The sequence below is a fragment of the Micropterus dolomieu genome, linkage group LG12 (genome assembly GCF_021292245.1).
Source record: "Micropterus dolomieu isolate WLL.071019.BEF.003 ecotype Adirondacks linkage group LG12, ASM2129224v1, whole genome shotgun sequence".
Classification (NCBI taxonomy): Eukaryota; Metazoa; Chordata; class Actinopteri; order Centrarchiformes; family Centrarchidae; genus Micropterus; species Micropterus dolomieu.
This window is the reverse complement of record NC_060161.1, coordinates 20,275,246-20,292,814: the sequence shown is the minus strand read 5'-3', so window position 1 is coordinate 20,292,814 and position 17,569 is coordinate 20,275,246. Positions and strand designations below refer to the sequence as shown.

At 42.4% G+C, this 17,569-nt stretch overlaps 1 protein-coding gene across 1 annotated transcript in view; it reads right to left on the bottom strand.

Annotated features, from left to right (window-relative positions):
• The window catches only part of rbpjb (recombination signal binding protein for immunoglobulin kappa J region b), a 118,237-nt gene extending 116,932 nt beyond the window's left edge, over window positions 1-1,305 (bottom strand). Inside the window, exon 1 of the mRNA XM_046064418.1 lies at window positions 1,084-1,305. Within this exon, the coding sequence (XP_045920374.1) occupies window positions 1,084-1,103 (20 nt within the window). The 5' untranslated portion in view covers window positions 1,104-1,305. The remainder of the gene's footprint in view (window positions 1-1,083) is intronic.
• Between the last annotated feature and the right edge of the window lie 16,264 nt (window positions 1,306-17,569).

Sequence of the window (17,569 nt, the reverse complement as noted above, 5' to 3'; positions counted from 1 at the left end):
ATTTCAAGACTTTGTGCTCAAGCAGTGTGTTATCTAATATTTAAAGCACATCGGGGGAAATAACTTCCATGTTTTTCAGGGCAGAAAACGTCACTTTTACTATCAGACTGTAAACGACAATCTAACGTTATTGGTAAATCAAATGCTCGGGTTAACTTAAAGACTTAATATACTAAGGATAATTTTTCTGGGTAGATTTCACTGCAATGTGGGTGTTTATCAGTGAGTTTCGTCCAAAGATGCCCTCCAACCAGAGCAAGTGTTATACGGGGTTTTTAATTAGCAATCCACTTACACAGTTTAGATGCATATCGCCGTGTTTATTAGTAAATACTATTTTCTAGCACTGTCGTCCAACTTAACAGGGAGCTGAAGTCATAAAAGTGCACGCTATTCGCTGTGTGCTGCAGCTTAAATATGCAAGCGAGCACGCCGAGAGAAGCGAAAATTGTCTCACGGCGTCAACAAATGCAGCCAGCATATTTTAAAAACAAAAAAAGCATGCTTTTGCTCACAAAGCCGCAACACGTTTCACTCGCTAGCTAACGTAACGTCCACTACCGGACAGCTAACGTTTGCTGTGTTAAAGTCGTGAAGCCAATCCGTAAACGTGCTGCCCGGCTAACACGGGCAGCACGTTTCGGAAACAAATGCAGGACCAGGAATTATACTACAGCTTCCAGTCGGGAGAAAAGAGGCGACATATCAAATTGCTTTTAAACCCATGCCTCACTGGTTGTATTTAGCTCGCTGGCTAGCCTGCTAACTTAGCTAACTGCTCGCCGTTGTCGGGGGGGGGGGGACCACCGAGGGTGAAGTATCGCTTAGCTGGGGCTAGCTCACAAAACACTGCAGCAACAGTCAGCTCGGGCAAGTAACGTTAACTGGGCAAAGAAAGGAAAAACACACTCGCACGCACACACACTGAGACAAAGAAAGGACTTGTAGCGACTAAACCCGTGGCCAAAGCACTGCAGTGTGCCCAGGCTCCAGCACACGGACAAATATTAAGCTGTTTCGTGGCAGTAACTTGTATTATCTCCAACTCCGATCCCCACCACCAGCCCCGAATCTCAGACTCACCCTGTCACAACAGGCGCCATCTTCCACAAACTCTCACCAAAACTCCAATACTCGCGATATCCTTTCTCTCCCACAGCCCAACAATCCGCCGAGACAACAGAAGTAGACTGAAGGTGTAGGAACGAGGGAGACTGAGAGAAAGGGGGTGGGTGAGGAAGACAGAGAAAAAAGGGGGAGGCGGCGGGCAGCAGCAACAGAGAGAGAGAGAGAGCGAAAAGGGCAGACGCCACAACAACAGGCGTGGGAAACTTCCAAGATCACGCGAGGTTTGGAAAACTCTCACAATAGGCGAGCACAGAGGGAGCGTCCCCTATCGCGAGATGTGCGTGAAGCGGAGCAGTTGTTTATCTTGTGGCGCTGAAATACTATTCCCACGTGTTTACCGGGGTAATAAATTACAGCACCGATCGGTTTTGGGGAAATAAACGCTAGTGGCGAGGAAACCGTCGGTTTTCCCAGGATCACACGGATTGTGCAGTACGCATCCTGTCTGCTTGTGGCGTCTCTGCAGTGTTCAGCATTGACATCTGTATGCAATTACAGCCAAATATCTTTTTATTTTATTTTATTATACTTCCCAGTAGTACAGACAAGAAGCACCAGAGGTGATGGGATTTGTAAGGATACGCTGTTTTTAAATAAGAGGAGGAATTAGTGGAGGGTTTCTGCAAACCAAATTTACAATTCCCTTGGGTCACATTGCAGTTCCTGTTCAGAATTTGCAAACAATGGTGTGAACACATGTGAATGGCCCATACAGGGCAGATTAGTGCATTGCCATCACATTGGGGAGCCCCATGACCACCCTCCTCAGCCCAAACCTCAGTCGAAGTACAAGGGAGGCTATTATTTAGAATGATCATGCTTGGAAATGTGGCATGGGCTTTATTAGCCTTTCTGTTTGTGACTGCCTCGGTTTCTCCCCCAGCTAGAGTGCATTTCTAAAAGTTTGTGTGTTGTATCCTTCCTGACCACAAAACGGGTCAGGTCATTCTTGTTTATCTGGGAGGGGTCAAAAAGCCATAAACCTTCATGTAGGTCTGTGTTGTTGTCTCCACAGCCGTCATTTAAATACATCTTTTGTTAATCTTACAAGTGAATTGTGGTGGGAGTTTTTCCAACTTCAAAGAAATGTGAAGACTTCTGAGACCACACTGATGGCAAGTCAATGCTCTCTCTCATCTGTGTGTGTGTGTGTGTGTGTGTGTTTGTGTTTGTGTGTGTGTGTGTGTGTGATCTCCTTGCAGCTGTTTTGTTTGTAAAAAGTGGCTGTTGGCTGAAAAAAGAGTTGCCTCCATGTTTGAACGGGTGGTGATGGCGCAGTGGATAAGATGCCTGACTTTGGTGTGAGAAACCTGGGTTCAATCCCCCACTGTGACCCATCCACTGTTGTGTCCCTGAGCAAGACCCCTAGTGCGACCTCTGACATGTACAGTAATTGTAAGTCGCTTTGGATAAAAGCGGAAGCTAAATGAAATGAATGCAGTCAATATATTGTATAGCCTTCTTGAAATATGTGGGTGTGACTGGTTAAATAATTAAACATCTTGGGAAATACACATATTCGAAATGACAAATTCTTGTTTTAATACTTTACATTTTGTATGGATTAAATTACCTCGAAAGAACATATTAATTAGTGAGCTTTAATGGTGCTGGAAGCTGGATTTTGTCACTTTTGGACGGAACAATGCTAGCTGTTTCCCTCTTGTTTATATTCTTTGTGCTAAGCTAAGCTAACTGGCTGCTGGCTCCACCTTCATATTTACCGCACAGACATGAGAGTGTTATTAATGTTCTCATCTAACTCTCGGTAAGAAAGCCTGTAAGCGTGCTTCACAAAACATGAAACTGTTCATTTAAGTTTCTGAACATGAATCAAGAACAAATAAAGCAATTCAAATGCTTAAATGTTTTTTGCCTACCTATTCCGACACCAGACACTTAACTCTATAAAGTAGCAGATGCAGTCTCCCCCAGTGTACACTGTAGAAATCTACACATTTCAGATTTTTCAGATGCATAATTCATTTTTATGGAGCTTCACTCTACTGCCAGAAAGAAAGAGGGAGGGAAGAAAAGGGGGGAGAGAAAAGAGTTGCAGGGATGAGGTTTTGCATGAGAGTGTGCCTGGCCCGCAGCCCGCACTATGAAGACACAGAGACGAGGACCTCATCCTGCCCTCAACCATTTTTCCCCCTTCCCTCTCTTTTTTATGGTCGGCGGAGAACCTCCAGTTACACTCAGATTTGAATGGGGAAGCATAAAGTTTCCTCAAATGTTTTACAGCTGAACACAGTAAAAAAAAAAAAAAAAAAAAAAAAAAGGAGCGTCTACACAAGTGCAAGAGTTTTTCAGAGAAAATCAGAGCGAAATAGGGAAGGGGAAGAGGCCCTTTTTTGAGGATATGTTAACTTTTAAATTTAGAGGTGTTCAGGATTTGAACTTTGACCAACAAAACATATAACATGCTTGAGGCTGTCACTGTCATTTTCATGGGTCTTTTATCTGGAAACAGGATTTTTCTCTGTATTTTTGTTATTTTGTTCATTGGCCTGGACTGAAAATCTCAATGCTTTTATTTACCTCAATGAGCATGTAGTGATCTTCTGCAACTGTCTCCACCCCCCCACCCCCACCCCAAATGTCTCGTTCTCTCATTAGGAGTAAAACCCATTTATTTTAATTGAGAGTGAGCCAATTCAAGCAATCGTGATTAAGCCATAAGCCTCAGGTCCATAAATCCACTCACTTGACTGCTTAAGCTCGTGGCTCACAAGGAAAGGGAGAATAGAAAGATTGTCGTCCCCATGCGACCCTAACACCAGTAGATCATGTTACCTGTATTATCTCTATATAGATTTGGTCCACACACACTGTCGAATGTATTGTTTGTCATCAAACCCCATAACCTCATAAAGAGGTGTCACAGAATTAGGCAACTTTGTGAATGGTGCGCCACAGATTGATAGTTAAGACTCATAATACCTTTAGAGAGTGCTGAACATAAATTGTAAAATTAACAGGTTTTGTTCTGTTCTGTACAGGCAATTTTCACATCCGTCTTATCCTGCTAAGCTGAAGCACTACCAGCACTTATTATAAATATAAAGCCATAAATGATTTTTATCTGCAGATTTGAGGCGTAAAAAACAGAACAACGGAGAAAGCAAGCCAATTAAGGAAGTGCGGTTCGAGTTTCCTGATTAGCAGCTCTATGACTGAAAGTCATTTGATACAGCCAGAGAGTAGGGAAACTTCCTGAAATGAGCACGCCGTCAAAGTGAGAACCAGAGACAGACGGAGATAGGTGGGTCGAAAGACACTGGGTCAGATGCTAGACTAGTGAGCAGACAGACAAGCCGATGACATGGACACGAAGGATTGGCTGGGTGCCAGACAGAGACAGGAAATCAGACTTTGGCACCTCATACAACTCAACATATACAACATATACCAGCAGCAAACAAACTCAACTTTTCAGTAGCAATTGGAGCGAGCCACTTGATAAGATCATATTCCCTCACTGAACATCACAAGATTAAAAGTCACAAGTGAATCAAGTCTGGTTCGTGAGTCTGGGTTCACAGCCAGGGGAAGGGTGTCCCTGTCTGTCCGTTATGTCCATCTGTCTGGCGGTCCAGCCACACGGGAAAACCTTCGGGTGGACGAGGGCAGACAGCTTGACAAATGGAGAGAACGATCTGTCCGAGAGGGGTGCGCCTTTACTCCCCTTTTGCCCTCTGTTCAAAGGCTCCAACTTTAATCACATGACTGTCATTACAATTAGGTCTCAAAGACAACACAGAGCTTAACAGAAAGAAGTGACAGTGTGACAAATTTGCAGACTGCCAAGGGAACTAAAGCGCCTGTTTTGCAAGCCTGCTCTTTTGAAAGAGAGGCGAATCGGAGGCATGAGGAAAGAGACATTTCCCCTTTCCTGGACCTGTACGGTTCACAGTGAGTTCAAGCTGCCAAACATATTTGGGGTGAGAACTGCACAGGCACGCTATTTGGCAGGTCTGACATAGCCTGTATATGACATTGGAAAATAAGCAATATGATATGATTGACTTATACCATAGTGGCTTTGTAAAGTCTACCTTTAGAAACAGAATCTGACAGTTTGTGGCTTTAATGAAAGCCTTTACAATGTCTGGTAACTGATAACACCCCCAATTTATAATCAAGAGCAATCAATCCATATTGTGCATATTTTACAGCCTTTCATACTGTGGTAATAGTGCTAGATTATGGGCTTTCACACGCATGACACATTCACAAGGGCCCATAAATCCATTAGTGTGATGGTTATCAGCAGAAACAGCAAGCACAGATAATGGCAAAATCCAGCATGTCCTCGGTTACCCCTAGGAGATATGTCAGCTCTGCAGCCATAGCACTTTTCAGATCATCCTGCTGAGGATTGTGCACGGCAGATTTCATTCTCGTTTTCACTAGAGGGAAGCCTTTTCATAAAAAGTTATATGAGTGCCGGTCTGGGCTGACTCGACTCTGTTTCATGTCACCATCTTTTTAAATCAACGTTTGCCTCAGGGAATTGAACTTTGATTAAAAAAGCAGAGTTGATCACGAGTTCTGAAAATATGTTGAATGCATTATGGTATGAAAAGTATAAAAGCAGCTTGTTGCCTTTATTTATGCTTGCAAGCTGTCCCTTGAAAAACACGGGACACTGTAAGTATAGGGGATTTTTGGGAATTGAAGGATTTTAGTGGGCTGAAGTGAAGTGAAATCAACCATTTGCGTGCCTCCACCCATATATTTAGACTTGCTGTATATGAAACACATTGTATAATGACATTTTCAATAATATCTATGGAGTTCTAAGGAATCCCTGAAAGTACATAATACAGGTTTTTAAGTGTCCCTTTAAATTCTAGTACTCCTTTCATGAACACTTGTTTTTTGTCCATGGTCACATATTGCAAGACATTACTGTAAGTCACTATACTTTATATGCCAACTTAAATAAAAAATTCAGTGTACTTTACCTCTGTGCACACCCATGAGGTATTCCTTCGGCAAAAGATGTGGATACTAACAAAGTTGTTCCAATCTTAAGGAATAGTTCAACTTTCTGGTATAGATTGGCAATTACTTCTCTGGGAGTGAGAAGAGAAGATCGACCTAATGTCTGAGTGTCAACAGATATTTTGAGACATTCGTTACATGAGAAGGTCGATACCATGCATGTGTTTGTGTGCTACATATGAAGCTACAGCTAGCAGCTGGTTAGCCTGGCTCTGTCCAAAGGTAGAATAACCCTCCTACCAGCACTTCTAAATCTCACAAATTAATAACTAAGTTAGGAGACTAGCTAACTGTTTCAACATGTCCTGTCTTTATGCAATGCTAGGCTTGGCTAACCCCTAGCAGACAGTCCAATGTCAATAAAAACACCTGCTAACTAAACTAAAGCTAATAAAATATCACATTGTATCTCATTTGTTTAATCCATACACAAACAGAAGTGTATAAACAACATTTGTGGTTTTAGTGGGAGTTACGTGGTGTAACTATTTCTTGGTAAGCAATAGTTGGCTACAGGGATTGTGCGCATCTTCTCAGTCTTGTTGTCACAGCGAAGTTGCCAGGTTTGCGACCACTGTGCATCTACAGAGATCTATACTGAAACCTTTCCTCCTCGACTATATCTGGTAACCTGTGCTAGAGAAGCTGCACAGCTGTTGATTGTCAAGAAATAGTTACAGCATATGACTACAAAACCACAAACTGTTTGTGTACCGATTACACCAAGAGATTAAATGTATCCATCTGTGAGCTCTCTGCTTTTTATATGACTGCGTATGTTTTAAACAGACAGAACCAGGCTAGTTGATTTCCCCCTGCTTCCAGGCTTTATGCTAAGCTAGGCAAACCATGTTCTTTCTCTAGCTCTGTACTTAACACACAGGCACAATACTTCGATCTTACTCTGGAAAGTAAGCAAGCTGGAGTTTAGTTACTTTATTAGGAATTAGGAGCCAAACAGAGAAGCCAAATAGGCTTCTTGAAAGGTTGATGGTTCCAGTTCTCAGTCCAGATTGGGAGAATGTCGAGGAAAGCAAATGTGTAATGCTCTCCAATTCTCTCACAACTACCACTGAGACTCCTTTACTGAGCATAAATCCCTGTTACTCAAATGTAGCTGTTAAGTAAAGAGAAGACAGACACAGGAAGTCAAAACATGACTGTTCTTTTTTTCTGGCAAGGTGTTGTAATACATGTACACTCATTGAACCCTCCCTGGATGATTCAGCATTTAAAGAATAATGATTTTGCATGTCAGAGCTGTTGCAAGCAGTTATTAGAATCATCTTAAAAACACAGCGAGGGCAATCATGAAACATTCAAAGATGAAATCCAAGTTGATTTGCATTTGCAGTTTTCACTCCATCAGTGCTTTCTTTGGTGGCTCAGCTGTGATGCATCCAGTCACTTCCACTTGTGGAGTGCTTCGCTGGATGCACGTTACTGTGAGTGACAACTATGTTCCACTTCGGAAAATCTTAGTCGACGCATGCAGCCCCAAACAAAGTCCCCCCTCGACCCCTTTTGTACATGCATGAATCCAAAGCCTGATTTATGGAAGCTATAAGGTACATAGGCTGCAAGAGTCCTCTAACCGCAACACAAGTTATTTTGTTTGTTGTCAGGATGCGGTTGAGACATCATCTCCAGAGCCCAAAGATTCGGTATCGCGGTTGGCTATAGGCAGGGGGCCAGTGTTTTCAGAGAGGCTTTGTTGCTGAAAAAAAAAAGAGTGAAAACTCCTCCAAAATTCAAACCCTTGAGAGACTAATCAGGAACAGGGTCAAAGTGTCATAACAAGGGAGCCTTCCAACAAAAGTAAAGCTCTCCACTTTGCGAAAACCCTCCTGGGATATTCACATCCAGTAAAGTAAGAGCATAACTCGTTTAGCTTGGCCTGCCGCCCTTGTCAGTTAAGACTTCTAAAGCCAAAGCTTGGTGAGGGCTCATAGCAGAAGCAGCCTTATAATGTTACAACACAGAGAGTTAATGTTTTTTTAACAAGAGCGAGTGACAGGCTGTATTATATCATGACAAAAAGATTGATGGACAGTTATTAGTGGGTACAAAGCACTTTGGTCAGCTCAACCCATACCCAAAGAAATAGGACATCAACAATGAATTGCTTCAGCGAAATGAAAAACAATAATTGTTCCTGCGATTATTAAACTAATATTCGTGTAAGTTTGCTCTCATTTTTCCTGTGCCTCATGCACTCATGAACTTGTAAAACATGATATATTGTATATTTATATTACTTTTATAAAATTATGGGCTGCTGTTGCAATTGTTTAGGAGATAGTGTTTAGATAGACAGCTTCACTTTGTTCACCACAGCATATTTCGCTGGTGCGAGGTTTGGAGGGAACAAGCCTCAGCCAAGTGAACCTCTAAAACCTTGACCTTTGCCTCTTTAACGCCCACACACTCTGTCTCTCCTCATGCACAACACACACACACACACACACACACACACACACACATATATATCTAACAAACATTTTGCAGCGCCTGCCTCGTCCTCAAAAATAAGACACACGAAGGGGAAGAGGTGATACAGTGCAAGATACACACACACACAAACGCCCACACAGTGCATTCTCTCATACACACACTCTCTGGCCAAGTGACTGCACCGCTGAGGCCGTGACCCTCTGCACCCTCCTCCTCCTCCTCCATCTCCCAGGCTGTCTGTCTGGAGGCCGACAGAGGCTAAGGAGGCCGGAGTTGGAGGGGGGCAGGAAGGGGACTGAACATAACCCTGACCTTCGGTCCCATTCTTGGCAGCCACCCTGCCGCTCCAGGAGAGAAAGAGGGAGAGAGGGAGGCCCTGCAAATATTTGTGATGGATCCACACCCACAGATTAGATAGCGGACATTCACACTTTTTAGCAGGGCTAGTGGCATGACTCAATGGATACCAGTGTTATGGATGGATTGCTTTGAAATGTGGGGCAGATGTTCATGTTCCCCTCAGCTGTACTTTGTTTTAGTGCTTATTAGCAAAAGTTATCAAAGTTAAGATGGTGAACATAGTAAACATTACACCTGACAAGCAGCATGTTAGCATTGGCATTGTGAACATTGTCAGCATTGAGACTTAGCTAAGCTTCCCCGAGCTTCTGTTATTTACTTATTTACCTCTTTTTATTTATTTTTGGGACTATTTTGCTTATTGACAAGGTTTTCTTTGGCATCCACATCTCTTCTTTTTAAACTGAAGATATTTACTTATGTATATGACTGTATGAGCTAAAATATTTGCTACCTCCTACTATACCATGTTGGGCATGAAGGTTCACAGGGAAAACAGTAGTTTTTAGTCAATATCTTATATATCGTTATATTATATGTATCATGTATATATATCAGTGGTTCTCAAAGTGGGGTTCACTATTAAAGGTGAATAAATTATTTTCACCATTTCCATCTATAAGTAACAAAATGACAGAATGGGTGTCTGTGGTCTAATTTGTGTCAGACACACACACACACACTACTTTAGTTTACTTGGTAAGTTTCGCTCAATTCCTGGATGCCTATGGGATCATGATTATATTATTTGATCCCACACTCAACATTTGAGCCAACATAGCCTAATACTGCTGTTTGACATAACTTGACACCAAATAGTTTTAAAAAAGGTCTGTCCTAAGGCATTTATTAGTTTCTGACTCTGATGAGGGGAAAACAGTTCCCAACAACTACTGTAGCTCTGAATTCTCACACATGTAGGCTATTCTATGTGATCTCCTTTGAATAACTAATGCAATAAGTAATGTAATATTGTTTCTCTTCCATTCACTGAGCCTCCCCTGAAACTGTTTGGAGTCCCCCTAGGGAGGCCCGCTTCACACTTTGAAAACCCCTGGTGCATTATATTTAAGCTCATAGTGATGTGTTTTCTGTGTGTGGTAGAAATTCATGACCAGTTGTTATCACATGGACATATTTAGGTCATGTGATAAATGACAGCTGAACAAACACCGTTTTGTCATATAATAAAAAAATTGAGTGAGATAAAAACAAGAAGGCAAAAGAGGAAGTGGTTAAAGGCCCTGTCCTAACAAATGGAGATAAAATTAAAATCAGTTTTGGTTTACATGTCAAAAGTGGTGTTTTGTGCTCATTTTATTAAAGTTTGCAGTCCAAAATGAAATTGCAAATCCCACTCTTGCACCATTTCCACCAAGAGGCTTTTCATAGATTTTGACGAAACTTTTTGCAAGCCTGTGCTAAGTCAGTTTTCTGTGGAAGACCAAAACTGCTGAAAAAAAGATGTGTTTTCAGATTTATCTGCATTTAAGTGGCTTTGCTGAATGATTGGGCTGAGCCAGCAACTCTGTACATGAGCGAGTGAGGCCGGATACGAGAACAAGTGAGCAAGTGAACAGTAGTAGTAGTGTGAACAGACGGGTGAGGAAATGGGGTGCAGGCATTCAGCGGGGGAGCTTTAGAAATGCAGGTGCCTTGATTGTCCTCCAATAAAGCCTCGGCGAGTGGGCAAACCTGTGAATGAGTGTCTGTTAAAAAGAGGGATGAATGAGGCGCGCGTGAATAAATGAATGAGTGAATGAGTGAGTGAAGGAGCAAACGAGTGGCTGGAAGAGTAAGCACTCTGTGGGGAAGCTGGAGGAGATTGTGCATGTAGTGGGGGATCAGGGGGGAGTAGGAAGAGACAAGTGATGTGATGTATGGGAGGTAGAAAAAAGGCCCTGAAGAAGAGGAGGAGGGGGGACAAGAAAAAAAAAAGGAAAGGAGAGAGAAATGGCATAAGAGGGATAGAAAAGAGATGGGTGAGACAGAGAGATAGGGGGAGGGAGGCGGGTGCAAAAATCAGGATAGAAGTGGGAAGCAGACTGGGGGGGTTCAGCAGGCCTGTCTCAGACAATGTGACATGGCACACGCTATTAATTCTGGCTCAGCAGAGAGACCCTGCCTCGCCATCTGCTCAGGGTCAGGGGCGTTCGAAGGGGTCGGCGTCACATCCACCCCCCTCCCACCAACCCACCCAACTAAACACACACACACATACATACAGTGACACAGAATCCCCCCTCCCGTTTTGTCCTCGCCTGGCAGACACCCGGCCAGGCCCGCGTGCATTTCCATAAAACAATTGCAAGCCAACCTGCTCCCGTGTCGGGTGGGTGGGGTTAAGAGGGGAGTGGAACGCTGGCTAGCCTCCCCTAACAATGGCCTGTCAGATGAAAAGGCCCTTGGTGAACTTGATATACATTACAAAAGAGCCACACCACGGTAGGCCCTGGGCCCAGCCTCGGCGACCTGCGGTTGAATTTGAGCTTGGCGTTCATTCGTTTGTTTGCAGTTTGCACCCACCCGAACTCCACCTCCTTTCTCTTAACCCTCCCCAAAATTACATATACACACACACACACAAACACATGCACGCGTGGCAGGCAGGTGTTATGTAGAGGTGGTGGTGTTCATTTCCAAATGCAGTAAAAATAAAACAATAAAAGCCTAGAACACAGCCATATCAGTTTTGATAATCTCCATCAAGTAATCAGTCATTTAAAAAATATTAAATGCAAAATATTCACAAGTTGCAGTCTCTAAATCCGAGCTTTTTGCTGACTTTCTCTATTTTATATTATTGTAAATGTAATGTATTTGGGCTTTGGACGGTTGGTCCCACAAAAAAAAAGCAATTTGACGAAATAAACCATTAATTAGTTATTTTAAAAATGATAAAACAAGGTGTTTCCAGGGGTAGAAAAAGTATTCAAATATTTAACTTAAGTAAAAGTAACAATACCACAATGTAAAAATTATTCAAAATTTGACTTAAAAGTATAGAAGTTTTAGAAAAAAGAACCTTTTATACAGAATGGCTCTGCGTTATATTATTATATATCTTCTATTAGTGGATTATTATTACTGATGCATTAACATCGAGCTGGAGCTTAAAAGTGGACATACTTTATATACTATTGGGAAATTTAATCTATCAGAGTGCAAACTATTTTATACACTGTTTATATGTTTTGTATAAAAAACAATACCTTTGAATGGCGGTTGAATACACGTATAAAGCCTACATGCATAATCATTTCTAATTAATGGCATGATAAACAACAATTTATTGTATTAGCGTCGTAGAACAATGCAGTTACAGGAAGACTGTTTCTACTTGCTGACAGAGAAGCTCCTGTGCTGTAAGGAAGCCATTGCGTGTGAGAGCTGGTAAAGCTACAAGATTTTGAGGCCCTAATTCTGTCGGTGCTTAAATTTGGGATTAGCACTTAAACAAGAGAAGATCGGACGGCTGGAAGAGGTAGCACTGCATCCACACATGTCTCCCTGTCTTCTTTCCACTTCCAACATTTTGTCTAACAATCCAACCGCTTTTATCTTTACATTACATTACATGTAATCTTCAACAAAACAATACTTCTTGATTTCTTCGACCCCCTCAGTTTGTGTGTGTGTTCAACAACCACGGATGTAAATGGGTGAGGAGTTTAAGTCCCTCCTGTGCCACCACCACCACAACCCCTCGAGCTAAATCCCTTAATCTGCTCTCGGACACGTCTGGAGGGCAAAACAAACAAATAGGATCCCCCTCGTCTTCCTCCCCCCTGTTACCACCAAGTCCACACACACACATACAGATCCCCCCCTGAGCCACCGCCAAAGCCCCATCACTGAACATGACATCAACAGGAGGAGAGGGTGACATTAACCCTCTCAAGGTTAACGAAGTGAGGTCGTGACTGCGACCACACAGAGCTGGTGATTCAAATTATGATGGCGGACGTCTTTTCACAAGGCACACCAAGGCTGAATATTGGCATGACTGCAACATGATCATGTATTTCAACATACTGTTCCCCAACGAGGCGAGACAATGTGATTTCAGATTTTACCAGGAAGCTGCTGTGATGAAAGTTAAGAGCATAGCGTGATCTCTCCTGCCAAACTTCCTGTTGATGAAAAACAATACCACTCTGCTGTTTCTGTTGATCTAAGCAAAGCATTTGATACAGTTGATCACTCTCATTTCTTTCACACACTTCTGCTCATTTCCTCTTCAAGACACCACAGTTTCCTGGTTTAGGAACTACTTAGATCTCAAGCTGGATTTTATCAAGAAGTCCTCCAAATTAAACTTTAAAATTGTCCATGTTCTTTAGAATCACACACAGAAGTGTTTTATGATCTGACGCCCCCCCATCACCAAACCGTTAAACATCACTGTAGAAAAAACTAATTAGTTTTATGTGTTAATGCTTTGGTCAGGGAACAATCGTGATCAGGCTTAAAAAACAAAAACATGTCGGCTTGAAAAGCGAAATGAACAGCGGTCTCATGTATCAAGGTCTGATGATTTGTTGACCCATAAATCCACCTTAGGGGATCATTTCAGAATTTTAAACCCTATTTTCACATATTTTGGTGTCGACCGTCACTGTTGTCCTTCTGTAACAACTCGCTTCTCACAAGATTTCAAAACGAAATTTTTCCTTTTTCTGGTTAAAAACAAAGGGTGTCACCGGGAGTCACTCGTAGGGATCCTTTCAATGATGTTGTCGGGCACCTTGTGTAACAGTCCGAGGTTGTCGGTGGCAAAAAAGAAACACTTTTTGTGGACGTAATTTTGACTGGCACAATTGCCCCAAAGGAATACGTTGTAGCCTTTGCAGCTGGATGCGGCTGCCAGCTGAAGTCATCTACGACACGGATTCCGCACATTTTTGTACCTAACAGACACCAAAATATGCCCGGGGTTGGGCCCGCTAGAGGGCTTTATTGCTTGACTGTAAACATATGTTGTTTTGGGAAAGTTGATTTCTTAAGGATACATAAAGACGGTCAGGGGTCTATTCTGGGGCTTCTGCTGTTCTCTCTATATGTTAAAAATATCAGTGCCTCCGTAAAACTGTCTGAATATAATATTTATGCCGATGATACAATTTGCCGTGGGTAAAAAGGGATGTTCCCATCCACCATTGATTATTCCTGTACCTGCGATGGTTAGATCTTGGTGAAGAGACGATCTAGTGTTAGATAGGCCTCCATCCCATATTTTGTTGACAAAGTATTCATTGCTGGTTTGATCTCCTTTTTCACCCTTCTATCCTTATCTTGGTCATCAGCTATCATGTTTGTCTAAATATTGCTTTTATTGTCCTGTGTGCACAAGACACCCAGGAGCTTGTTAGGCACCCTTTCTTGTGCACACATGTTTAAATGTGTCAGGTGGTCTGAATGAGGCCTGCTGGCCATTCATTTTAAAGTCTGTGTGTGTGTGTGTGTGCGTGTGTGAGTGTTTGTGAGGGGGGGGGGGGGTATTTCTTACAGAGGTCAAAGTTGAAAGGTCAGGAGCTCAAATTGAGGCAGTGATATGAACACCAGCTGGTACATCAGCTGATGACCTCGAGGGGGAAAAAAAGAGGAGAGGCAAAACGACAGACAGACAGAAAGTAGTGTACAAAGGTTAAAACAAAAACTCCAAAACCGCTCCAACAGAAGTTAAATGTTGGTAGACACAGACGAAGATGGAGCCAAAACGCTGCTGAGGCCAGCAGAAAAATGTGTATCTATTTATATATGTCTATGTGTGTCTACGTTGTCTGTACTCAATCCGGCCTCACCCTCTGCTTCCCCTTCTCCTGCCTATAAACCAATCTTATTACCTTTAAATAAAAACCACCTTCCCGTCTTTTCCCCCTTTCTCTCTTTCTTTCTGTTCATTTTTAGCCTCTTCCTGCCTTCACTGCGGGTTAGCTCTGACTCCTGACTGGGTGGGAGCTGCGATGGGCCAAAACAGTGATGTCACTGCTGTTATTTTCAATAGGGGTGAGCTCATTGGCTGAAACCACAGAGGAGCTGGCATCCAAGTGTCAGGGAACAAGCGGCCGGGGTTGCTATTGGCCTTCGTTTGCATTACATCTGGGGAAGGGATCTGAGACAAACTGTGGTAGCTCTCAATATTTCTATCTGCCTTTCTATCTGTTGCTCTAAGGAGTAACAAATGAGTGGTGAGTCATTAAGAGAAAAATAGAGTTATTAAAAGATGCGGACACAAGGAAAAAGAAAAGGAAAGACTGAAAGCGACACCAAGACCGCAACAGACAGCGAGAATAAATAACACAGCTTTTCACATTTTAGAGTCTGGCTCAAAGGCCTCAAGGAGCAGATATGAGAGAGTGGAGGCCAGCAGCCACACGCTATGTTGACCATGACATGGAAAGAGTGACACGGCTGTGCAAGATGTGCCAGAGGACTGATAAAACACCAACTGCACCTCCTATGATTCCAGTTTAAAGTCACTGCGCTACCAGTTACATGGATTTTAAAGGAAAATCCATTCATACGCACTTTAAAGGTGTCAAAAACATTTGCTTTAAGGGCCAGTTTTTGGAGTTTGTTAATTCATAATTAATTATGTCGCTTGACTTCATGCCACGTCACAATATTTCAAGTTCAGTTACAATAAAACATTTCTCAGCTACAATCTAAATGCTAAGGGACTGTATGAAAGATGTTGGGGTAGGGCAGGGAGCTGAATCATTTTTCATTTTATGAAAAAAGTAAGACCCTCCCCAGCATTAATAATATTTAGACACTCCCTTTGATTTAGAAGAAAACAGCAATACCTTCCTCCTAATCTCTCAGAATAATGTGGAAAACATAAACAAAACGGTGAGTATTGAAGCCATTTTTTTAATAAATGTGATGCTGAACTTGCACAACATTATAGACTAATTTTAAATCACAATTCACTTGACTGCAGTTTCACTTTGTTTTATTAACAGAGTTGGGGGTTACAAAGTAAATGTAAGAGTGCTCAGATTACTTTTTTGTTGAATGAGTAATGTAACACGTTAGTTTAGCAACTCAAGTAATGTGTAATTTAGTTACATTTTCAAATAAGCAATCTGTTTAAGTTTACAGTATTCCCCTGTTCCTTTTGTTGCCACAAAAAAACAAAAAAAGAAACTCCCAGATGCACACTGTTTCTGCTCCTTTCCTTCTTCTTGGAGGGCAGCTGTGTATTAATGGAAGGTATCCAGTCTGGTGTCAGTGCACATGTGTAGCTCAGCTAGCAAGAAGGCAGAGAGTGGGCTTTACGTCGTGGAAGCAAGTAAATAAGCATTGACCTAGTTAACTGGTTGCATGTTGAAACTTGACGTATAAGCTGTATGAGCCTGTGTGTTATTGTTTTCATAGAGGCAGCTGCTTAATAATAATCTGCCCAGTTCGCTGTCAGATTGTTAGCAGCCAAAAGGCTGCACAGGTGCCACCTGTCAGGTACCCTCGGTTTCTGTTTACTTTCATGTACTTCAAATAATTTAACTGTTTTCATTGCAGTTGATTTTCTTCACTAACAGTACACTCAATATGACATAATCCAATGTTGTCACAACACTGGAAAAACCTTGGGAAACTGAGAAACTTCTAAACTATAAATTTGCTTTCACCACTCCTGCACCTCCTATGCCCATTCTCTGGGAAATGTAGAAAATCATAAACTTCAGTTAAAGTTAAAATTTGAAAATCAGCTGGGCAAATCTGAATGAAGATCATGTTACATGATTGAACGCTCCAGAATAGCTACTAAATGAACCTTGCGGTGTGATTGTTTTCTCAAATATGAACAGCAGGTAAGACCTAGACACCAGTGACAATAACAGATGGATGCTTTTTATCTGAGGGTGGAATTTTCCTTTATTGTAAACGAGAACAGTTTTTTGTATGTACAGTTTAATCTAATGCAAACATCCAAAATTGAATGATATACATAGGGAGTTGGTGGAAGTCAGGCCCATTGTGTGACATGCATGCACGCACTGGCTGCCAAGGAAACTCAAATACACACAAACACACAAACACACACACACACACACACACACACACACACTGTAGTCACAGTGCATGGCTACAATATGAGGTATACTGTTCATAGAGGCCCAATGAAAGAGATATAGAAGCACTGATTCTGCTCTCTGGATATTCATGATACTCATCTGTGTGTGCGTGCGTGCACGTGTGTGCATTACTGTGTGTATTAATGTCTCATGTCTGTGTGCCAGTCAGCTATCTGTGAATGTGTTTCCATGTCTGTGTGTGTATCTGTGTGTGAGGGTCAATCTGGGCAGCAGTCCAGACTGCTAAGAAGAAAAGGAGTGAGTTTCACCACAGGAGGTGGGTCTGGGCACTGTGCCAATCTGCCTAGTGCACACACACACACACACACACACACACACACACACACACACACACACACAGAGCCCGAGGCGGTGGCCCTGTGCTGTTGATGCCTACAGGCGGGCCTGACCACTCACTGCCCCCACAGACAAACCGAGGGCACAGAGAGGGCTGGAAAGGGAAGGACAGAGCAAGAGAAGAAAGGCATGTGAGACAGAGGGAAGAACTATGGGGGAGAGCACAGAGAGGACAAGCT